This window comes from Artemia franciscana, chromosome 15 (assembly GCF_032884065.1).
Source record: "Artemia franciscana chromosome 15, ASM3288406v1, whole genome shotgun sequence".
Classification (NCBI taxonomy): Eukaryota; Metazoa; Arthropoda; class Branchiopoda; order Anostraca; family Artemiidae; genus Artemia; species Artemia franciscana.
In genome coordinates, this window is record NC_088877.1 from 17,427,608 (window position 1) to 17,450,981 (window position 23,374).

Below are 23,374 nucleotides of genomic sequence, written 5' to 3' on the forward strand. Positions count from 1 at the left end.
ACCATCCATCCTCTTAAGAACTAACCTTACCAGCTTATATCGGAATACTTTAAATTGGGCCGTTTCATAAAGAAATTGACGAACCTAGGAAAGAGATTTACAAAGTCTTGAAATACCAAATAAATGAACCTGATTGACGTATTCAATCTCGACCAATGGTATGGCATATTTATCCAGCATTTTACCTTATTTATCCGGCATTTTTTCTTTTCAAATGACCTTAATTGATAATTCAATCAAGCTAAATGGTTGGCGTGCTAGACCTATAATAATATTTATTCTGGGTGGGGTTTCGAGTCCTGTTGTCGCCAATTACTTGGTCTGGAACGAGAATCAGTGGTGTGACTCTGTAAGCTTCAGTAGTGTCGACCCAGCTCCACATGGTTACTTGGAAGAATCCGGGGAGGATTAACATGACGGGTGTGTGAAAGCACATGATGGCTGACCCCCAGCCTCCCATTACACTTCTTGGTTGAAGGGACAATAAACGGAGATCAACACCGCCGGTAGGGAATGTAAAGTCCAATACCTTATCCTTCACCCCTCTTTTAACTGGTAATGTTAAAAATAACGGGGAATCCACATATAGAATTTTTGTCGTCTGGCATAATTTTTAAATCAAACTTTTGTTTTGCGTTCGAAAATGAAAATATAGTTTATTTACCCTAAAAATCAAATATTTATTATGTAAAGTTAATTCAATGTCAACAGTAAACCAGACTTCATTTTACGAAATGCTATTTTAAGGTCAGGTTAAAAATGTGAACTTTTAACACAAATTATTAATCAAAATTTAGCCAAATATATTACTTAAAAAAATACAAAGAATGAGGCAAATAGTAAGTAAGCAATTGTAATAGTTCAGCTCAGCCTAAATTTTTTAACTTAATCTAACACAATCTGAGTACAAAAATTATCTTAATCTGTACAAAAATCTAAGTTTTTTGTACACATTGTTTTCACATGATTATTGAGTACTTGTATGATATACCCCCTATCTAATATTCTTCTTATACGTTTCTCTGGCGCTCATCTTAATGAAATATACCAAAGTAAGATACAAATATAATACTTTAGAAACACATTTAGGCTATATATTTGCACATTAGACTGGTGTGAGGGGGCGGGGGTAAAGTATAGAGGTTCTGCATGCCTAATGTGCTAGGAACAAAATGTGCACATTTGTCCAAATACTTTACCCCATCCCCCTAATGTGCAAATATATAGCCCAAATTATATATTTTCCATCTTTTCTGTCACTTCTCTTTGTCTTGTCAAAAAAAAAAAAAAAAAAAAAAAAATCTATAATGCTTCAATGAATGAACAACATGAGTGGCGGGGTTTTATCACACAAGCACCAATCATTAACCCTGTTGTGTCTATTCACTTACTAGATAACTGCTTTCTGAATTCAAGATCCCAATATGATATCAACCCTTATTCAATAGCGTCAATTGGGGAGGGGGGATGGTCAGGGGTCAAGGAGAGCATGTAAAGGTGTGTAGTTCCAGCATTTTTATTGGGGGACAAGAGGGGTCCATATCCGGATAGTCAAGGACAAGGCTGCATCCAGGAGGGAGGGGTTTGAACCCCCCCCCCCACCAAAAAAAAAATTGTCTGACTTAAAAACTTAACAAAAATGGATATAAACAAATTTTCTATGCGTTTTTTATGATTTTATGTGTAACCCCTCCCGAAAAAAAAACCTGGGTAAACCCCCCTTCCCCACAAAAGAATCCTGGACTCGGCTCCGGCCAAGGGGTTTGGGCTATATAATAATTTTGTTCTCGAAATTTTTGGGGGAACTACCCCCTGCCCTCTTCCCCCAAACGAAGCCCCTGGGCATGTACTTCTTCCTAGATTTTTTGCATCCTCAACTAAATTTCAAAACACCCTTTTTTGGGTATTTTCATTGGAAAATACATTTTTGGTATTCTTATTGAGAAAAAAGAAACAAACGACAAACTTACCCCCCCCCCCTTTTATTTTGAAATGTACATTTTGCCCCCCCCCTCCCTTGAATTGAAGACAATGCCATCATTCTTAGCTCAACATATTAACGTTAAGGTACAATTGCTGAAATTATCTTTTTTATAGCAATAAATTTTCGTTGATTTTATACGACTGAATTTATTAGAAACAGCCCTGTGTTTTAATGTAACTCACCTTCTTGTAGTTCACCATTTTCCGAGGCTTGTCCGTCTGGGAAAACAGTCTTGACGAATATGCCCATATGTCCTTTAGGTGAGTCTCGCCCCCCAACAATACTGAAACCCAAGCTTTTAGTTTTCGGTCCTTTTCTAAAAGTGACTATAAATACTCTTGAAGTTGACACTCTTCTACCGTCACTTCTGTATGAAGTTGTCAAAGAGGACTGGATATTATCCGTTAGTTTTGAACGAGTTGGATTAGGACGGTAAAAATCTCTTTTAGATGTTTGGCAAAACGAGGTGGCATGTTCAATATCACTATAGTCACCACACCGACGAGTGCTTATTTGTAATCGCTCAGGACTATTTAGTAAAGGCATAGTTTTTGTTGGCTCTACTTTTGTAGGGCTCCGTGCTACGGTATTGGACATTACCGAATCATCCGGGCTCAAATCTAACGATAATTGTCTTCGTTGAGTGCTTGATTTAAACTGTGACGCCGGGTTGAATTGCGCTGTTTTGTCTTCTATTGCTTCATATATATCATTATTCGTATCTTCTGAAAAACTAAATTTTAGCATTCTTCTGTGTCGAATGGATTGTACGATGGGATTCGTTGGTGTGGGAGGAAGGGGTTTTTGCGGTTTCCTATCTTGATTTAGATCTAGGGTTTCACCACTGAGATGTCGTCTAAACCCCTGTCGTATCGAATATCCACATCGTTTCATTCGACCCAGGGTCTGAGTTTGATAGCCAACGTCAGAGGCTAAACTTGTAAAAGATTCCCTGGAGATTACAATGTCAACAGTGCCTGATGCAGGTGTCAAGAGTGTTCTCGCTTCTGTGAGTTCCACCCCCCGGAGTCGTTTCCCGTTAACATTTATGATTTCATCTCCTGGCTGGAGTCGGCTGTCTCTGAAAATAAAAATGAGATTCAGAAAAAATATACCTCCTGGATCGTTTCAAATTCCATTTGATCAATAAATCGAAATGAATGATCTGTTATTACAATAATAAAACAATGACAATCGAATACTTTTGAGCTTATTTGAAGTTATACCTCCGTGAAACTTGTTTTTTGCTGTTACGGCAATCAATCTCACCTATAGTAACTGCTAAGATGGAAATGTTTTATTAAAGGTCACAAAAAATTTCACATATTTTTGAGTTATTCGTCTTTATTGAATAAAGATTATTGAACGTTATAAAATGGTTGTTTCACTATGAATCACTGGAGAGGCATTTTTTTTTAATTAAAAAAATTTCTCAGGACCCGTTCAAATAAAAATTATAAATCCAACATTATAGGCAAGCTTGTATATTACGACAATTGTGATTATTATTGATCCCCAATCACTGAAGGTCATTATTATAAATAGCAAATACGTACAATGGTTTCTGATTCAGAACACAGAAAACTATTAAGGGAATCTGGTGCCGCATATGTTTTGTATTTTTTTTTCTCTGATTAGAAATACCTCTATAAAAGCTTTTTGTTCGTTTCTCCTCCTTGATTCAAATTTGAATTTCCTTAGAAGAAAAAGATCCTCAGAAGAACACAGAAAACTATTAAGGGAATCTGGTGTCGCATATGTTTTGTATTTTTTTTTTTTTTCTCTGATTAGAAATACTTCCATAAAAGCTTTTTGTTCGTTTTTCCTCCTTGATTCAAATTTGAACTTCCTTGGAAGAAAAAAGATTTTTTTTTTAGTTTCAACTCAAACTATTAACAGGGCTTGATAGAGTTCTGAGTTCAAGTATTCAATCAAAAATTTGAATATACACAAAAAATCACCATCATGTTCCCCGCGCACGGAGTTATGACTGTGAAAGCAGGGAGAGGGCAAGAAAAAATACAATAGCATAAATATAAAACAGAACTAAAAAAAAATAAAACTAAAACAAATGAACACAGCAAAGAATGGCGAACTGTCCTCCACTCTTCTTACCCATCTTAAACCAATCAGGTGGGATGCCAGGCACATCATATATTACCAATAAATGTTCATACAATTAATAAAATAAAATAAATGAATAAAACAAATAAAACCAATAAATAAAACATACAATTTTTTTCTAATTTACTAGGAGTGCCCCAAGTAAACAATTATCTTACTTTTTTCATGGAAAGATAATGAGTAGCTGGAATTTTTTCAGCTAACGAAATAGTGGAAAATTCTGTTTTTTCTTTGTCATTGGTTTTTAATTCGGCTCAGAAATCTGCACAAATCCTGATTTTCCTTTGTCATTGGTTTTGAATTCTGCACAGGTGACAACCGACCTGAAGGGGCATATCCCGAAATTCCATAGTTTTGTCCATTTTTTTTAATCTCGAATAATGTACTGCAAGCTAACTTTTTTGCTATTGCTTTGAGATCTACTCACCAACACCAACACCATCACCCACCTCCCCATCTAAACTCCTATTTCATTAATTTCGCGTATACTAAGTTTTCAAAATTGAATTAGTGTGAAAAAAGGTGAGAACAAGTGTTGAGTAAGAGAAAATTTTGGATTGAATCTGGTATAAAATGCGGGCATTTTTGCGTAAAAATAATGGAAAATGAGTTCAGTAATGGAACTGCACACAGGGATTTTAATACACAAGAGGCAGCAAACTAAGAAATTACCCTCACTTAGACGGCAAAAATCCACAGATATTACATTACAGGAGATATAAAAGAATGTTACACTTTTCTTGAAGTAGATTTTACAGTCCTTTGACTCCCCCTCCTTCTCGATTAATTTTCAGGCTCACGTATTTACCCCAAGAAAATTTTGCGGCCACCTATAAGTTTTGCAAGTATATTTTTTCCAGCGAATAATCAAGAAGGTGCTCCAGAGCTTTTCGAACTTCACCAATCAATTCAGTGGCCCGTATAAAATTACATTATGCATATACCTCAAAACTGTGAAAGACATAAGCTATACACTGTGTTTTGATTTTACAGGGCGTATAAGTTCAGTCACTGAAGCTGTAAACTTAAGGAAAATTTAAAAAGTAAGAGTAAGAAAAAAAAAGAAAAAGGAGTACGTGAGAAAAGGTAGTTTCAATTGTTCAACATGCACTGCCGTTTCACCCATCTTGGAGCACAAGACAATCAGCCAAATCAGCGACCAGAACATGTGACAAAAAAATAACTTCTTCTAAAACTTACAGGGTATTAAGATACCCACAAAAGTTAATAGGCACCCAAAAGTCATCATTCTACGCAAGATGAAAACCACAAATGTTTCAAATGCGTTTTTGAATCCAGTTGGTGTTACTAATCAGTTGTTCCTTAGTTTTTTTTTTTTCTGAAATGTTATTTATTTTATATTTTGCCTTTAAGTATAGTAAATAAAACACAAAGCGTAGAAGTCAAGGCAAGTGGGACAATATGCCTACTGGTCGTCACCCAAATAATGTTCTTGGCTCAATAATGGCTCAAATGGCTCAAATAAATCTCGGAATTGGGATTTAAGATTGATCTTGAGAGAAGAATAAATAAAAAAAAAGTATTTTTTTTTAAACTGCAAGTAAGGAGCGATATTAAAACTTAAAACAAACAGAACTTATCCCGTATATGAAAGGGGCTGTCCCCTCCTCAACACCCCGCTCTTTACGCTAAAGTTTGACTCTTTCTCACAACTCTACTTTTTAAACGAATAAAAAACTTTAGCGTAAAGAAAGGGGTGTTGAGGAGGGGACAGCCCCTTTCATAAACGGAATAATTTCTATTTGTTCTAAGTTTTGATATCGCTCCTTACTTGCAGTTAAAAAAACTTGTTTTTTTTATTTAATTTTTGAACCTTTTCGAATTAATGCATGTTTTGATTTTGGCTCGCTGCACATCAATAGTTAAAACTAAATTTGCATATTAACAAAATGGCTACCTCAAGATTGTGATCTTGTGACTTTGAAAAAAAATGAGCGTGGGAGGGGGCCTAGGTGGCCTCCATTTTTTGGTCACTTAAAAAGGGCACTAGAACTTTTTATTTCCGTTAGAATGAGCCCTCTCGCGACATTCTAGGACCACTGGTTCGATACCATCTCCCCTGGGGAAAAAAGCAAAAAAAAACAACAAATAAATAAAAACGCATCCGTGATCTGTCTTCTGGGAAAAAATACAAAAGTCCACATTTTTGTAGATAGGAACTTGACACCTCTACGGCAGGGTTCTCTGATACGCTGAATCTGATTCTATGACTTTTAGAGGGTGTTTTTCTCTATTTTCTAAGATATGGCAAATTTTCTCAGGCTCGTAACTTTTGATAGGTAAGACTAAACTTGGTGAAACTTGTACATTTAAAATCAGAATAAAAATGCGGTTCTTTTGATGTAACTGTTGGCATCACAATTCCATTTTTTAGACTTTCGGCTACTATTTGAGCCGGGTCGCTCCTTACTATCGTTACCACGAACTGTTTGAAAAAAAAATGGGAGAGTGAGAGAGAAACTCAGAGAGTGTGTGTGAGAGAGAGAGACAAACAGACGGAGACAGAAAAAGGGAAGAGCCAGGGGCGAAAATGGGGAGAGCGATAAGGAAAGGTGTAAGAGAGGAAAAAAGAAAGAAAGAGAATTATATTAAACCTTGAAATCAACTAAAATATTATTGCTTAAGACTGGTGATTCTCGAACTTTTTAGATTAACGAGACAACCTGGTATGATTCTTTATTGCTCATACCCCTTCCCCATTTTCAATTTACAATAAATTTTGAAAAGCCAATCAATGTAAATCAGTTCTTGTAATGAGTTCAAACAGGTTTCGCTTCGACAATCAATGATAAGGGATATTATAATTTTCGTTTGTTCTTTCTTCTTCAATGTGGGACAAAGACCTAAATCAATGACACTTTGCGGTTCAAACCGTTCAAATCAAGCACTAGAAAGGGTTCCCCCACAAATAAAGCTCACAAACAATATCACTGATGTTTATGATGCGAATATCATAATATTCGCATTTTACAGATCAAAGACACACCCAATTACCCTCTCAATATGCCTTTTACTACTGAAACTAAACGTTATTACAAACTATCATTTGGGTATCTAGGACATGTTGACATTTAAAAAATAACTTTTCAGTTATTTCCTGAAATCATCAGCCGGGTATCAAAAGGGCGTATCTCCATAATTGTAAATTTTCAGAAGAGCAAAAAAACCTCGCAACTTTTTTATTTCCCCTGAGACAACCGTAAAACAAAAACGGATTTATATGTAAAGTCAATACATATCAATCTGTTTTTGTTTTATGGTTATCAAAGGGGAAATAACAAAGTTTTTAGGTTTTTTTGCTCTTCTGAAAATTTACAATTATGGAGAAGCGACCTTTTGATAACCGGCTGACGAAATATAACATTATCTGTTTTTACATTTATTAAATGGCCAACGAGGGCTAAATTTCAAAAGTTTTAGGAACAATTATTTTAACAGACAATATTGAAGTCACGCTGAACTCAGCTTGAACCATAAGCTACGCAATCACAGAAAAAATTGTGCCTAAATCCTTGCCTCTGTTCCCAGAGTATAAAAAAAGCGGCTAAATACCCCACTCCTTGTCCCAGATGCTTGAAAAAAAAAGTCAAGTTAACTTATAAAATTAAGCATAGCCCAGTGGAAATGCTATGTTCAACTGCAAGTATTCAACCAAAAAAAGTATGTCACATTCCCCTATCAGTGTTTTTTATTGCTAAATATCACGCCAATCCAAAGTGGAGAAACTAGTTTCTGAAGTCATTTAAAGTCCATTACCATCTTTAATAATTGACACTTTTTTTGGTCTTAATTTTGAAATATATTCTTTTTGAAATAAAAAAAGGAAAAAAACCTGAACTTTGTTTCTTTTAACTATTCTATATCTATGTAGCAACATCTTTGCTAAATAGCACTAAAATTTTGCACTTCTAGTTTTGAAATATTTACTTTTTGAAATTAAGAACATCTGAAAATTGTTCGCACATCAGCTGAAAATTTCACATGTTTGAACAACCAGAGAAAAACCTTAGTTAAACAAGTCTTGTGAAATACAATAATAAACTCAGCATACGTTCACTAAACTCATAAATTATTCTCAGTAAATCCTTGCCAAGGAAGGGTACTCAAGAGAAATAGCCAATTACCGATTTTCATACCCAGTCGGTACATAAATAACAAGCTGTAAAACACGTCCCAAAAACAATATTTAAGATACACTTGAGAAAATGAGGATCATCGGTTGCCAGGTTGCCAGAACCGGCGTTTATTAGCCAGTTTATATCATTATTTATGTCTAAAGAACAGTAATTCAGATTTCATAAATGAAAAATCTTTTTTGTAGAGCGGGGGGGGGGGTGAAGAGCAAGATTTAGGTTGATGAAGCCCTAAGCTGTCAGATCATCAGGATTGTCGATTATACATTATACAAGGGTGGTGTAAACCCTTTTTGGTCTGAGTAAAAAAATAGCCATTTTTTTTAAAGTAGTATTCTTTATATACTTGTCATTAACGTTGATATATTTTGTCCAGAGGTGTCCCAGTGCTTTCAATATAATGTATGAACTTTTCAATATAAAGGTGTCCCAGTGCAAATGCTTTCATAATACTTTTCTAGAAGTGCTTTAAATACTCGCTTGAGGTCGCAAGTGCTCCATGATTACGAAAAAAATTAGTAATGAGCAGACTTTCAAGTTTTATGGAACATATGAAAGTCAGAAGGAGCAAGTTCCAAGGAGCAGATTTGCCTTCTTGTTTTTTTTTTCAATTATTTCAGCGAAAAAAACCACTTTCAATGAAAATACTAAAACAAGGTATTTTTTCAAAATCTAGGGGGGATCATATAAAGTTGGGGTCGCTAATACCACCTGGCTACTCAAACCGACATCACTAGATATGCAAGAAAGTGTTTTTCAAACAGTTCGTGGTAACGAACTGTAGTAAGGAGCGACCCGGCTCAATAAGTAACCAAAACTCTAAAAAATGGACTTTTGGTACCAATAGCTACATCAAAAGAATCGAATTTTAATGTTGATTTTAAATATATAAGTTTCATCAAGTTTAGTCTTACCCATCAAAAGTTACGAGCCTGAGAAAATTTGCATTATTTAAGAAAATAGGGGGAAACACCCCCTAAAGGTCGTAGAATCTTAACGAAAATGACATCATCAGATTCAGCGTATCAGAGAACCCTACTGTAGAAGTTTCAAGCTCCTATCTACAAAAATGTGGAATTTTGTATTTTTTGCCAGAAGACAAATCACGGGTGCGTGTTTATTTGTTTTTTTTTGTTTTTTTTTTCCCCAGGGGTCATCGTATTGACCATGTGGTCCTAGAATGCCGTAAGAGGGCAAATTCTAACGGGAATGAAAAGTTCTAGTGCCCTTTTTAAGTGACCAACAAAATTGGAGGGCATCTAGGCCCCCTCCCACGCTCATTTTTCTCCCAAAGTCAACGGATCAAAATTTCAAGATAGCCATTTTGTTCAGCATAGTCAAAAACCATTATAACTATGTCATTGGGGATGACTTACTCCCCCACAATCCCTGGGGGAGGGGCTGCAAGTTACAAACTTTGACCAGTGTTTACATATAGTAATGGTTATTGGGAAGTGTACAGACGTTTTCAGGGGGGATTTTATTTTGTTTCGGGGTGGGGCTGAGAGGAAGGGGATATGTTGGAGGATCTTTCCTTGGAGGAATCTGTCATGGGGGAAGAAAAATTCAATGAAAAGGGCGCAGGATTTTCTAGCATTACTATAAGAAAACAATGAAAAATAAACATGAAAACGTTTTTTCAAATGAAAGGAAGGAGTAGCATTGAAACTTAAATCGAACAGAGATTATTACGCATATGAGGGGTTCTAAAAATACTTTAGCATAAAGAGCGAGGTATTTAGGAGGAGATAAATACTTCGCTCTTTATGCTGAAGTATTTTAAGTAATTTCAACTATTTATTCTACGGCCTTTCTAATTCAGGGGTCATTCTTAAGGCATTGGGACAAAACTTACGATTTAGTGTAAAGAGCAAGGCATTAACGAGGGTACAAACCCCCTCGTATACATAATAAAAATATAAGATTATGAAAGTTTGTTACGTAAGTTAATTCTTAAGTTACGTATATTTTTTACTAATAAAAACATTCGTTAAAAATTAAAAGTTCTAGTTGCCTTTTTAAGTAACTGAAAAATTGGAGGGCAACTAGACCTCCTTCTCCACCCCTTATTTCTCAAAATCGTCTGATCAAAACTAAGAGAAAGCCATTTAGCCAAAAAAAGAATTAATACACAAATTTCATTTTAATAATTTATCTGCGGAGAGCCAAAACCAAACATGCATTAATTCAAAAACGTTCAGAAATTAAATAAAAACTAATTTTTTTAGCTGAAAGTAAGGAGCGACATTAAAACGACAGAAATTACTCCGTATATGAAATGGGTTGTCCCCTCCGCAATCCCTCGCTCTTTACGCTAAAGTTTGACTCTTTGCCACAATTCTACTTTTTAAAACAATTAAAAGCTTTAGCGTAAAGAGCGGGGGATTGCGGAGGGGACAACCCATTTCATATACGGAGTAATCTCTGTTCGTTTTAATGTCGCTCCTTACTTTCAGCTAAAAAAAATAATTTTTTTATTTAATATCCGTAATAAGGACGAGCGGCGCCCATTTTGCGCAAAGTTTTGTCAATCTGCTTTTTTGAACTTTTAAAAAAGAATACCTAGCATACTATCGATGAAATCAAAACCTTGTATTAACGATATTCTTCTTTAATTAAACTAATCTGATTATGAGGAAAAAGACAAAAGATAAATAAATTTTAAATTTATTTTTATAAGCCCATTTTTTTAAAATAAAAAGCTAACCTTCAAAGCTATGAGATTTAACTTTTATACAACCGCAAATAGGCTACTTTGAATACCAACAACTATTCTTATCTTGCATTATCTTAACTATAAAATTTAAAAAATTTCCAGAAAAATTAACGTTTAATATGCAAAATCCATCTGGCAACTAAATTGTCATTTGCCTTGAAGCAAAAACATAAGGTACATCGTTACTTGAAGAAGCACTTTTTTCTTCTTATTTTAATATAACGAGTTTTACACCTGTGGGGTTAGGTGATCTTTTGTGGAGCCACAAAAAGAAGTCGAGCAACTACTTAAGTACATACCCTTCTTGAAGGTTGGCACTACCACTACCTTAAACTGCAATACAATTACAGAGACTGCACATTACCATTTAGTGTTATAACTCAGCCGGCTTTAGAAGATTTTTTCGTGTCAAAATTATTTGCCTTTTTGTAAAAAAATTATAGAGATGATTGGAGTCTTCTTTTGGAGGTTAGCCCAGTTATGAAAATGTTCAAAAAAAGTTTGACTACTGAAAGCTAAGCTTAAATTGCCCAGGTGGCCTTTATGGCGACAAGAATTTATTTTCTGAGAAAAAAAAGACTGGGCTCATTGACAAGTTGGTTTTTATCCAATTTTAGCGAAAAAATCCATTTTTTCTACTATAGTCTATGCAGTGATTAAGGGGGATAATCGATCCCTTCTGTGGAACTCCTTTCTGTAAAACTCCCTGATCCCTTCTGTCAGTTAATGCCCCTTCTGTAAAAATTAAAAAAATATAAAGTTCTCGTTCAGAACAAGTGAGGTAATATTTTGAAATATTATCTCTGAAGTCAATCAACCACCGTCCTAAAATCACTGATTCTTTTGATGCCTTATATATGATTAAATAAAAAAAAAAACTAGTTTTTTTAACTAAAAGTAAGGAGCGACATTAAAACTTAAAACGAACAGAAATTACTCCGTATATGAAATGGGTTGTCCCCTCCGCAACGCCTCGCTCTTGACGCTAAAGCTTTTAATTGGTTTAAAAAGTAGAAATGTGGCAAAAAGTCAAACTTTAGCGTAAAGAGGGAGGGATTGTGGAGGGGACAACCCCCTCCACAACCCCCCCTATTTTCCCTATAGAAAATAGGGGGAAACGCCCCCTAAAAGTCATAGAATCTTAACGGAAATCACACCATCAGATTCAGCGTATCAGAGAACCCTAATGTAGAAGTTTCGAGCTCCTATCTACAAAAATGTGGAATTTTGCATTTTTTGCCAGAAGGCAGATCACGGATGCGTGTTTATTTGTTTATTTGTTTTTTTTTTCTTTTTCCCAGGGGTGATCGTATCGACCCAGTTGTCCTAGAATGTTGCAAGAGGGCTCATTCTAACAGAAATGAAAAGTTCTAGTGCCCTTTTTTAGTGACCAAAAAAATTGGAGGGCACCTAGGCCCCCTCCCAAGGTGATTATTTTCCAAAAGTCAACGGATCAAAATTCTGAGATAGCCATTTTATTCAGCGTAGTCGAAAAACCTTATAACTATGTCTTTGGGGACGACTTACTCCCCCACAGTCCCCGTGGGAGGGGCAACAAGTTACAAACTTTGACCTGTGCTTACATATAGTAATGGTTATTGGGAAGTATACAGGCGTTTTCAGGAGGATTTTCTTGGTTTGGGGGAGGGGTTGAGAAGAGGGGGATATGCTGAGGGAACTTTCCTTCGAGAATTTGTAATGGGAGAAGAAAATTTCCATGAAGGGAGAGCAGGATTTACTGGCATTATTTAAAAAAAAACAATTAAAAAATAAAAGGGAAAAAGCTTTTTCAGCTGGAAGTAAGGAACAGCAATAAAACTTAAAACAAACAGAAATTATTACCCATATGGGGGGCTCACCTCCTTCTAATACCTCGCTCTTTACGCTAAAGTATTTTCAGTAATTTCAACTACTTATTCTACGGCTTTTGTGATTCAGGGGGTCATTCTTAATGAATTGGGATAAAATTTAAGCTTTAATGTAAAGAACGAGGTACTGACGATGGGGTGAATCCCCTCATATATGTAATAAAAACATGAGAATACAAAAGTTCTTTACGTAAGCTAATTTATAAGTTACGTAAAAATTTTACCAATAAAAAGATTCGTAAAAAATTAAAAGTTCTAGTTGCCTTTTTAATTAACCAAAAAATCGGGGGGCAACTAGGCTTCGTCCCCCGCTCTTTTTTTCTCAAAATCATTCGATCAAAATTATGAGAAAGCCATTGAGCCAAAAAAAAAAAAAAAAAAAAATATGCAAATTTCGTTTTGATTATTCCTCTGCGGAGAGCCAAAATCAAAATATGCATTGATTCAAAAACGTTCAGAAATTAAATAAAAAAACAAGTTTTTTTAACTGAAAGTAAGGAGCGACAGTAAAACTTAAAACGAACAGAAATTACTTCGTATATAAAAGGAGGCTGCTTCCTCATCAACACCCCGCTCTTTACGCTAAGTTTTTTACTGTTTTAAAAAGAAGAATTGAGAGAAAGAGTCAAACTTTAGCGTGAAGAGCGAGGCGTTGATGAGGAAGCAGCCTCTTTTTATATACGAAGTAATTTCTGTTCGTTTTAAGTTTTACTGTCGCTCCTTACTTTCAGTTAAAAAAACTTGTTTTTTTATTTAATCTTAAAAGGATTCAAGTTTTTTTCTGAATATTTAGTGTATCTCAAGAATAGTCGAGACTGAAGAAAAAACTACTGTAAAAACTCATTAATTCTAGCAGATTGCTTATAAGGTTTATTCATAAACAAATTATTCAATAAACATTCACACGAAGGTAGGATTGGAGGGAGGGTCATTTTTTTCCTCTCTCTAAATTGGGAAAATAAGGTTTTTTGTATTTTCATTAAGAAATTCCGTTTATTTTTGTATTAATTGATTAAAACAGAAACAAACAAATTGCCCTCCCTTAGATTTAAAAAAAAATGTTTTTTGTCTCCTCCAGATTTTTCGTGAATTTGTACCCCTGCATAAAGGAAGGAAATAATTTTATTTCTCATCCAAAGCTGCTAATCAACTGAAATTATCCATGGCTAAGACAACGATCCAGAATAAAACGTACCATGTGAATTTTAAGCTTGACTTATTTTGACTTATTAAAAATAATGACTAATTAAAAATACTGAAAATTTATAATGAAAATAATAGTGACTAAAAATAAATGATTAAAAATAATGAAAATCATAAATTTCATTATTTTACAAGTTATTATTTTATAAGTCATTTTCAGACATATTTTATCAGCTCTTGATCATTTTTTGCGCTTCATATTTTTGTTTTGCTTCAGACCTCCAAAGAGTTCATTAAACCTTTAAATTCTAGCCTACATCTAACTCTTTTCCTCCTCCTTGATATTTAATCTTCCAAGTCGTTGATGAAGCATACAACTCCAATGAAGTATTGCAAACAGAAGTACACTGTCAAACATAGTTACCACATGTTGGACAATTACACCGCTCTCAACTGTAATTAGTAGTGCTAATTGTCATCTATTCTTTAAATTTACGGGCGATGTATTCAAATTGTCAAACTTGTTGGCTCCCACGGTTTCCTACCGAAATAGTGTGAAAAAGGAAGAAACTTTCCGGTCTCACACTGATCCCTCCAGTCTTCTGGAATGGTTCCAAAATACGGAGCTTCCTTTTAAAAGGGATAAATATCAATGGTCTTAATTCACAAAAAAGTAGAAGGAGTAGGGGTAGAATATTTTTTCTTAAAATCGGGGGGGGGGGTACATTTTTAATGTTTTCGATTCTTTCTCAAATGAAAATACCAAAAAAGGATATATATATATATATATATATATATATATATATATATATATATATATATATATATATATATATATATATATATATATATATATATATATATATATATATATATATATATATATATATATATATATATATATATATATATATATATATATATATATATATATATATATATATATATATATATATATATATATATATATATATATATATATATATATATATATATATGGATGAGTAGGGTTAAGGCCTCATTCAAGTGCTGGTTAATATTAATCACTAATTTAGGAAAACAGTCTTCCTTTTCTCCTTCTGTCTCTCTTTTTTTTTTGTGTGTGTTTGTGCTGTTGCATTGGTGATTTCTCTTTTCATAATATATATATATATATATATATCTGGTTTTAATCATTTTGTAATTCTATTTCTATTAAAACAAAGTAGTGGGGCCAATCGAAGAAATTTTCTAAAAAGTATAAATTTTGTTAAAATTGGCCTGCAAATGTTTGGGAGACAGGAGGGGGGGGGGCAAATCAAGTTTTGCCCCAGGCGCAAGATAAGTCAGAATAGCCCCTGGGGATGTTTAAATATTCTGTAAAATGGCTGGTCACAGAACATAATAATGAAGACTCAAGATATGCTACAATTATTTTATTATGCCTGCATATTATGTTTGCGGAAGTAAAGTATTAGGCCTTGACAAGTTGTATTGGCGTACATAGAGGGAAATAATACCAAAGGAAATGAAGAGGCAGAGCAATCTATGACCCAATCATATGACATGGCCCATATCCTGCAGACCTCTGTCCCTTCCTCCAGTCCCATCTTTACGCCTTTGGCCCTACAGCAAGATTCCATCAGTCTAGTACGTAACTCTAGTACTAATACTGGTGTAGTCATGGGAGGGGGATGAAAGAAGTTTTGGGCGTTGTCTTTGAATTATGAGTACATAAATATGTTTTCCTAAAAATGGGTTGAAGACACTCCAAAATTCAACATGCTCGTTCCTTGTAAATGAAGCAGGTTTTAGTGGGACTGGAATCGTGAGTAATTACCTAGAATCAACTTTTATTTTAACGAGTAACTACCTAGAATTAACTTTTATTTTAACGAGTAATTATCCAGAATCAACTATTATTTTAAATATCTCTTTGGAAATTATTATGTCATAGCTCTGATTCTAAGAACTCGATGATAGACTGGTTGCAGAGGAAGCCAGTATCAAAGATATTGTTGTTTAGTGGGTTTTCCAGTCAAATGATCTAACACTCTCGGTGAAAATCCAAAGATACCGTTTAACATACTAAGCATCAAAACGATCAATTGGAATGGTTGAAATAACAAAAATTTGCATTGTTAAGGCAAACATTCCTAATTCGACCTTACAATCAAGGAAAAAGAGTCTCAATAATCAAGCAAATAAGGAGAGTGATATCATTTTTTGTCACCAACTCAAGACACCAAACCTCTGAACTCAAGTTATTAGCAAAAACGACAAGGCAATTTACCACGAACAGAGATACAGATCAATCTTCATTTTTTATCTTCATTTTTATTATAATTTGGCTACACATAATCATTTATTTTACATGTTCCAAATTTTTTTCTTTTTGCCAAGTTTGTCATACCGATTGAAGAGTCCTGTATACAGTCAGAACATGGTCATTGATAAGCTAAGTATAATGGGATAACGGTTCTAAAATCAGATAAAAGTGGAAAAGAAAGAACACCCCTACAATAAAATTCAATGACATCATTCGGAAGATTTCAAAAACCTGGTGCTAGTAGGGACCACGCACTAGGTCCCTTCCTTTAGACTAGAGCCTTGGAGGTATGGATGCAGGACCTGAGGTCGGCTAAACTGCTTCGAAAATTGTTATGTGCCATTTTTGATGAAACAAAAACATATGCCACTACTCCCTAAATTGAGTAGACGACATTAGTTTGTTCAGTCCGTTTCCCAGTATCTTATCTGATTCTTAAGGTGGCTTAAGGCAAAATCACAATGATACATTACCATTACTGGAATTTAGCTACGGCTAATTTGAGCCAATCAGAGTTTCTTAAAGAATAATCAGAGCATTCTAATTAAAGTTTGATTGGGCCAAATTAGCGCAATTTAAATCTCGGTATTAGTTAAATTTAATTGTCAATGAGCCTTGATTGGTTGTTACAAACAGAGGCTCACCAACGAGTTTAGTCCGGGGGAGGGGCTGGACCACGAAAAAAGTTAAATCTAAAAGATGGATAGGGCTAGATTGAGCGCTCACTCACTATAAATCTATAGTCTAACGCTTATCCTTTTGCAACCTCTGACTTTATTCTCAAAAACGTCTCAGGCTTCACTTGAGCTCCTGCAGTAACAGGCTCTAACTACAGCCGTGGTCAGAATAGTGCGTGCTGGGAAAAATGCTCCCATTTAGTAGCCAAAACAAGCCTGGTTCAGGTCGCTGAGGACCTGAAGTTTGACGTTTTGATGCTGATTGCAGAGTTTTTTATAAACGACGTCTTTAAACTACTTGCAAGAGAGCAAGGTCATATACAGGGGTGGAGGATTACGGGGTGTGACCCCCTCCTCAGAATTTTTGTCAGATTCGTAGAAATGCAACAAAAATGCATATAAACAAATTTTGATGCGTCAAAAAAATATCTTACCCCCTCAAAAAAAAAATCCTGGATACATCCTTGCAAGAGAGTGATCATATCGCATAAATATTGCCTAAAACCTCCTAGATTCATTGAAAACCTATGCAGTAGTTAACTGAGCTTAACTCACCGTAGTGAAAGAAATAATGCTGTAAAACACTATACATGGTTTCAAAGAAGCATGAACTAGCTAGTTTGCTGGTTCTTTTTAATTAAAATACTATGACCTTTTTCCGATTTTTTCAAAGAATAATTCTGTTTGAACAGAGAAATGTATTAATGCTTCTAGATTGCCTGTTATTTAGACACTCAAAACAAACATTGAAGACGCAGCTTAGTTCAAACAAATCAGCTTAATCAAATGAAGTTTTATTGTATTTTAACTAAAAAATTATCCTAAAAATGGAAGAATTGAAGTTGTGTCTAAGACGTGCGAAATCCAGCAAAAATTTGAGCAAAACAAAATATACTAAACTCTAAATTGCTTCTCGACAGCCTACGAACAACCTGTTCTTGGCGGGGTTTAAATTTGATAATTAACGGAATGGTTAGAAATCATAATGCAGGGCAACGATGTCAAATTAAGGTAGCCATTGGAGCGTATAGGGAAAACAACAATTTGACATAGGGAAAAGGAAATGGTTAGCGGATACACCGGAAAACTGTCACGTATTGCGTACGGTATCTCTCTTGTAATCTTTTTAAAAGTTGAGTACTCAATGTTGCTCACGATAAAGGCGTACGAACCGTTTTTATCTTCTTTTCTTTTAAAACTGTCGAAGGTAGAATAGCAATACTGCTACTTCACTCGTCCAATAGTTCACTCAGCCGAAATTTTAGAAGGGACTAAAATATATTTACACAGGGGAAGTGGGAAGGTTAAACCTTGAAATAAATTATCTTCTTTGGTGTAAAAGGTGTTTAAACGTTATTTTACAAAACTTTCTCAAGAAGGGAAGAAAATAGCGGAAAAATGTTAAAGAATGACTTCATACTTATCCCCTGTCCAGATAAGCTCATAAGCTCATGCCAAAATCTCCCAACGTCATAGTAAAAATTTTACTTCTTAAGAGGGAAGGGGAAAAGGTAATAAACGAAAGAATTATAGGAAAGCTAAAGGAAATTAGGAGAAACAATTAGATCAGATGAGTCACTAAAGGTCTGACCTGAAGGAGTGATCCAAAGGGATACTGAAGGATAGATTTTAAGGATTGCTCCTGTTTATGCAACCGTTCATAAATACCGCAAAACATCTAAAAAACGTGAAGATTAATCAAATCTAGAATCTGTCCGAAAACACACGATTTTAAGCATCGGATTACACGCAACTCGCTATGTTATTCTGATCTCAGTCTGTTTCAATTGTGTTTGGTTATTCAGGTCCTATTTCCATAAGGATCTATAGAATATACCACCTAAGGATTTTCACCGGAGAAAAACTTCAGTTTTCTGATAGAACTAATTTTCTGATAGATGGCAGCTTTAAATGTCAATCTGCTGTTAACCACAAATTTGCTATTGAAACATTAAGTGTACATTACTAGCACTTAAATACCACAAAGACTATAAAATGCGAAAATTAAGTTTCCGGTAGCTAATATAGCCTACAAGAATACAGTATGTCCTCACAAAACTATGTAAAATCACTTTTCTTTAGCCGATTTCAGGCAATTCCGTTTGTCAATGAGAGCATTGAACTATAATTTCTTGACAAATTTGACTGTGTTCTTATCCTATTATTTTGAACAAAGACAGTTAGAAGCTAACACATTGGACTATTTTGTTGTTTTTAGACTGGAGATGAGATCAATATATTCTAGTTTGTTTTTTTTTTTCTGCTCGTGACCTGGTTGGTCATCACAATATCAGCCTTTTCGTTGTTTCCAATTAAATTGCCTATTTGTAGTTTTTCTTTAGTCCATTTCTGTTAACAATAGCGAATAGACAGGACCCAGGTGACCGACAGGAGGAGTTAAATGGTGCACAAGCCATGGACCTAAGCCCGCAATTGCTATTCATACAGCAATATTAACGCAAAAACTATGGAAAAAGATGTGAAATGGGAACAGTGGCTCATTTAAGCAGGTCATTGAACACAGAAACCATTTGGTGGTCAAATATTAAGGTCATTCAATATCTCAAATTAATTCACATAACAAAATTTTATTAAATAGACAATCAACTATGATATGACACAGGTCCTGTCGTATTTTTGATGTCTGAATATTCGTTGCTAAGGTGATCTTAGAGTTCATTTTCATTATGTTGAAAAATCAGTCGAAGCGTAAAACAATATAAAATTGACGCGTATGTGGCCAAAAAAGTCAGATTTGTCTCTGTTAACTAGGAATAAAGCTAAACTCGTAAATCATCAAAGTTTCTTAAATGCATGCAAGACCAGGGCCGTATCCAAGATTTTATTTCGGGGGGTGTTTTTATACTAGGATTTTTTTCGGGGGGAAGGAGGGGGGTGGTTTACACACAAAAAATTGGAAAAATCCCAAAACAAATTTGTTTATATACATTTTTATTGCGTTTTTACGAGTCAGACAAACATTTCGGCGGGAGAGGGTTCAAACCATCTAACCCTCCCCCCATGGACACGGCCTTGTGCGTGATCCAAGGCTTAGTTCGACATTCTATGAGACCCAGGGCGAACATTGCTGATAAATTTTCCAGGAAACGACAATTTGATAGTTTTGAGGTAGTTTCGGTAGCTATCAACCATAAGCTAAGTTCCTGGTTGACGAAAATAAGCATGGAAACGATGTGACACAGGTGTCGTCAAAATTACCGCTTCTGAGCTAGGCTATATCTTGAAGCCTGAATATGAAAATACAAAGAATCGTAGGCAAGCGATGTGATTTACAATCAGTAAGAAAAGAGAAGGATATCTCGGCCAAAACCTCCGCTCAGCCATCGTCAAAAAGAAAAACAGCCAAACCTCAAAAACAAGAGAACAAAAGGGAAGAATAATTTTTTTGTAAATAATGACTGAATAAAAAACAGATTTAGAATAGACGATAAAATTTCCCTTTGAAATTTTATTCAGCATAAATTTTTTTCAGAGCCAATCTTGGTTATGTCCAGGATTTGGAGTAGATGAATTTTCACCAGATTATGAAATACGATGCAGTGAAAAATACAAAAATTCAGAGTTAATCAGAGCACTGCGAATTAGGCTAAGGTTTCCCTGAAATTCTATGAAGGGCAGCTTTTCGGTGGATACATTTCTTGTTTCGAACTATCTCCGTGAAAAGTAGTGCGAACCTCTTATTGGGGGGAATAATGGAGGTATTCTCAAACAAATTGGTCAGAGCTATCATAAACATGTTGGGAAATGGCAGAATTAAAATTCTTCTCTTTAAGTGGAACTTCATGGCTTCTTTGACGGAAGATTTAAGTTCTGGTAACCTCTTTCTATATTTATCATGTGTCCTCCAATATAGAAACAGTCAAAAGAATAATGGGCTCTATTGACGGTCCTACCCAGAATGGGATCAGTTTCGGCCCTACTGCAGTTGAAAAAAAAAAAATTATTTTAGCGAGAACATCCATAGTCAAGATGAGTTTGTACGTTGCTTTTATTGCATGTAACAGGAATTGACAGTTCTATCAAAAGCTATATATAAAGAGTTGCTTGACTCTTGCTAGCCTAGGGACCATGATGATTCAAATATATTTTATATTTCATTTAAGTTATACTAAGGGTAGATATTGATCGAGCGTGCTGAAATGATTTTGAGTCAGGAGTATCAAAACAATTAGCACATCTTGTTGTTTGGCTGTTTGTAAACCCAGATCTACCATATCATTTTTAGTTTTTTTTAGGGTTTTAGTTTAGATGGGTTTTTTTTATGCAGCAGGACACGTAAGAAGTTTTTCTATCGCAACTTTTCGCAATTTTAGAGGAAAACTAGAGATTTCGACTTGGAACCTGGCTGAATTCCACGGAATCATCTTACCAAGCCTATGGTTTGGGAGACGTAGAACTCGGGCTTATTTTCAAAACATAAAAGTGTACATACTTGAAATACCGTGTCTTCCTAAGATGTTTAAATCTCATAAGCAAGTTAGGGTTGAAGGTAAGAGGTTGGTAACATTTTTTCAATTTTACTTTGGACCATAGAAATATTCCTTCAAGTTCTATTAACTTGGGAGATCTAAAAAAAGCTTATCGGGAAGACACTTAGTCTTAACATTTCCAGGAAAGAAAATCTCCCCCCCCCCTGATGCCTTACGAATACGTTCCGTTATAAAAAAAAAACAAAATTAATGGTGTTAAACGTTCCGCTCGAGTTGACTTATTACGCCCCCCATTACTTACCCTTCTCTTTGACAAATCCTTAACATATCTTTATTGCCCAGAATTGAACTTGAAAACTTTAAAATTAATGATTCAACTTTTATAAAAAATTATTTCGTCAAAGAATTTGTAGGCTACAATTACTCTTCACGTTCGTCATAAAACGATTCAAGCACACAACAAGAAAGCACTAAACTAAAAGATATTATTTAATGCTGCTAACTTCACTCTAAGAAAGAAAAAATAAGACTGGGCTGAAAAACTTACTTCTCTGCTAGTCCGCCTGGTTCAAGTCTAGCTATCACATAGCCGAGTGTTTCCCCATTTATTCCTTGTCTACTTGCAATATAAATACCAAGTTTCTGGGGGCCATTTGGTTGACGGGTCAGTCGAATCAACTTAAATTCCCGCTGAGGAGAGCATGGTAAGGTGAAAGAGCTATTGTGACTGGATGGCTCACTTGAGCAGGAAGTGAAAGTATGCAAAGGGTAGTTCATAACAGACTGTCCCGTTAAGAAATCAGGCTGAACTGATTGAAAACCGCTAATATTAGAACTAATAGGCGTCAGGGGGTAAGTTGAAGTATTTATTTTGGCACCTTCAGAAGGAGGCTCGGATTTTGCACGGTTTTGATGTCTTTGAGATACGCTTACGGTATTATTGCGGTAGGAGGACTTGACAGGCGTTATGTTGCAGTCTGATTCGTTCGATTTTCTGCGGTCTGAGCTTTCACTATGGTCGGAATCATGAATGGAGCTTGAGTCGGATGGTTCAAAGCCGCTGTCGTCGCTTTCTGAACGACAAGATTTTCGTAGCTGCTCGCGTCCCAGATTTTGTATGCACTGTGTAGAAGCACTTCTTAGCTGACTTGGTGGTCGTGACCTTATAAAAGAGTAGGGAAATGTCGTTTTTGGACTTGGTTCGCTTATTATATTTTCACAGCTCACTGTTTTTTGAGGCACCGGCTTCTTTTCTAGGAAAATTTCTAATCCGTCACAGGGGTCATCTGTTGGAAAATAACCAGTAGCATCTAGCCTTGAGGTGGAACAGCTTCTTTGACCTTGTTTCACCTTATTGCTATTTGAAATTTGACTTAGTGCGTTGCCGAAAGCTGTCTTGGGGTGGCTGGTCTCACTGACAACCTCTCTGGAGCTACTCCGTCGTAGTGTTGACAGCTTCATTCCCACTTGTTTGCTCCATGATCTGAAATCTAGAAGAAAGTTTTGCAGTTATACTTCGAAACGATAAAAATAGAAAAAAAGGTGCAATCTTTATAAATCATAGATAAGAACACTAAACAAAAACTGAATAAAATCTCAGTATTTAGACTTCACTACAGAGATCCGTCAACAGAAACCCATCTCTTCATTTTCATATTATTATAATTTGTTGTTACGTTTATTTCATCTCCTTGTGTACTTGTTCTGTTTCCTACTGAGGAAGACTCTGCAGTAAAAATGTCCGTTTTTATTTAATTTCCTTCGTTTTTTGTTGTATTTACTTAATTTTCTTCATTTTGTGTTGTTTTTACTTAATTTTCTTCGTTTTGTATTGTTTTTAATATTTATGTACCTCACAGTTCTCGGTTTCCTCCCTTACTTTTCAGAATTATTTGCAGAAGCTTAGAGCTTCTTGACAACTAACATCCAATAATTTGGATTTGAATCCA

General features: G+C 35.1%; 1 protein-coding gene across 4 annotated transcripts in view; it reads right to left on the reverse strand.

The window, feature by feature from the left end:
• Window positions 1–23,374, reverse strand: part of LOC136036112 (PDZ domain-containing protein 2-like) — a 36,208-nt gene that overhangs the window by 6,771 nt on the left and 6,063 nt on the right. For 3 of the 4 annotated variants that reach the window (XM_065718126.1, XM_065718125.1, XM_065718127.1), the window contains exons 3-4: window positions 21,973–22,915; window positions 2,167–3,065 (exon numbers count right to left, since the gene is read on the reverse strand). In XM_065718126.1, coding sequence (XP_065574198.1) covers window positions 2,167–3,065; window positions 21,973–22,915 — 1,842 coding nt within the window. Of the gene's footprint in view, window positions 1–2,166; window positions 3,066–21,972; window positions 22,916–23,277; window positions 23,354–23,374 lie in introns of those variants that run through there. The other variant, XM_065718128.1, reaches the window with a different exon arrangement.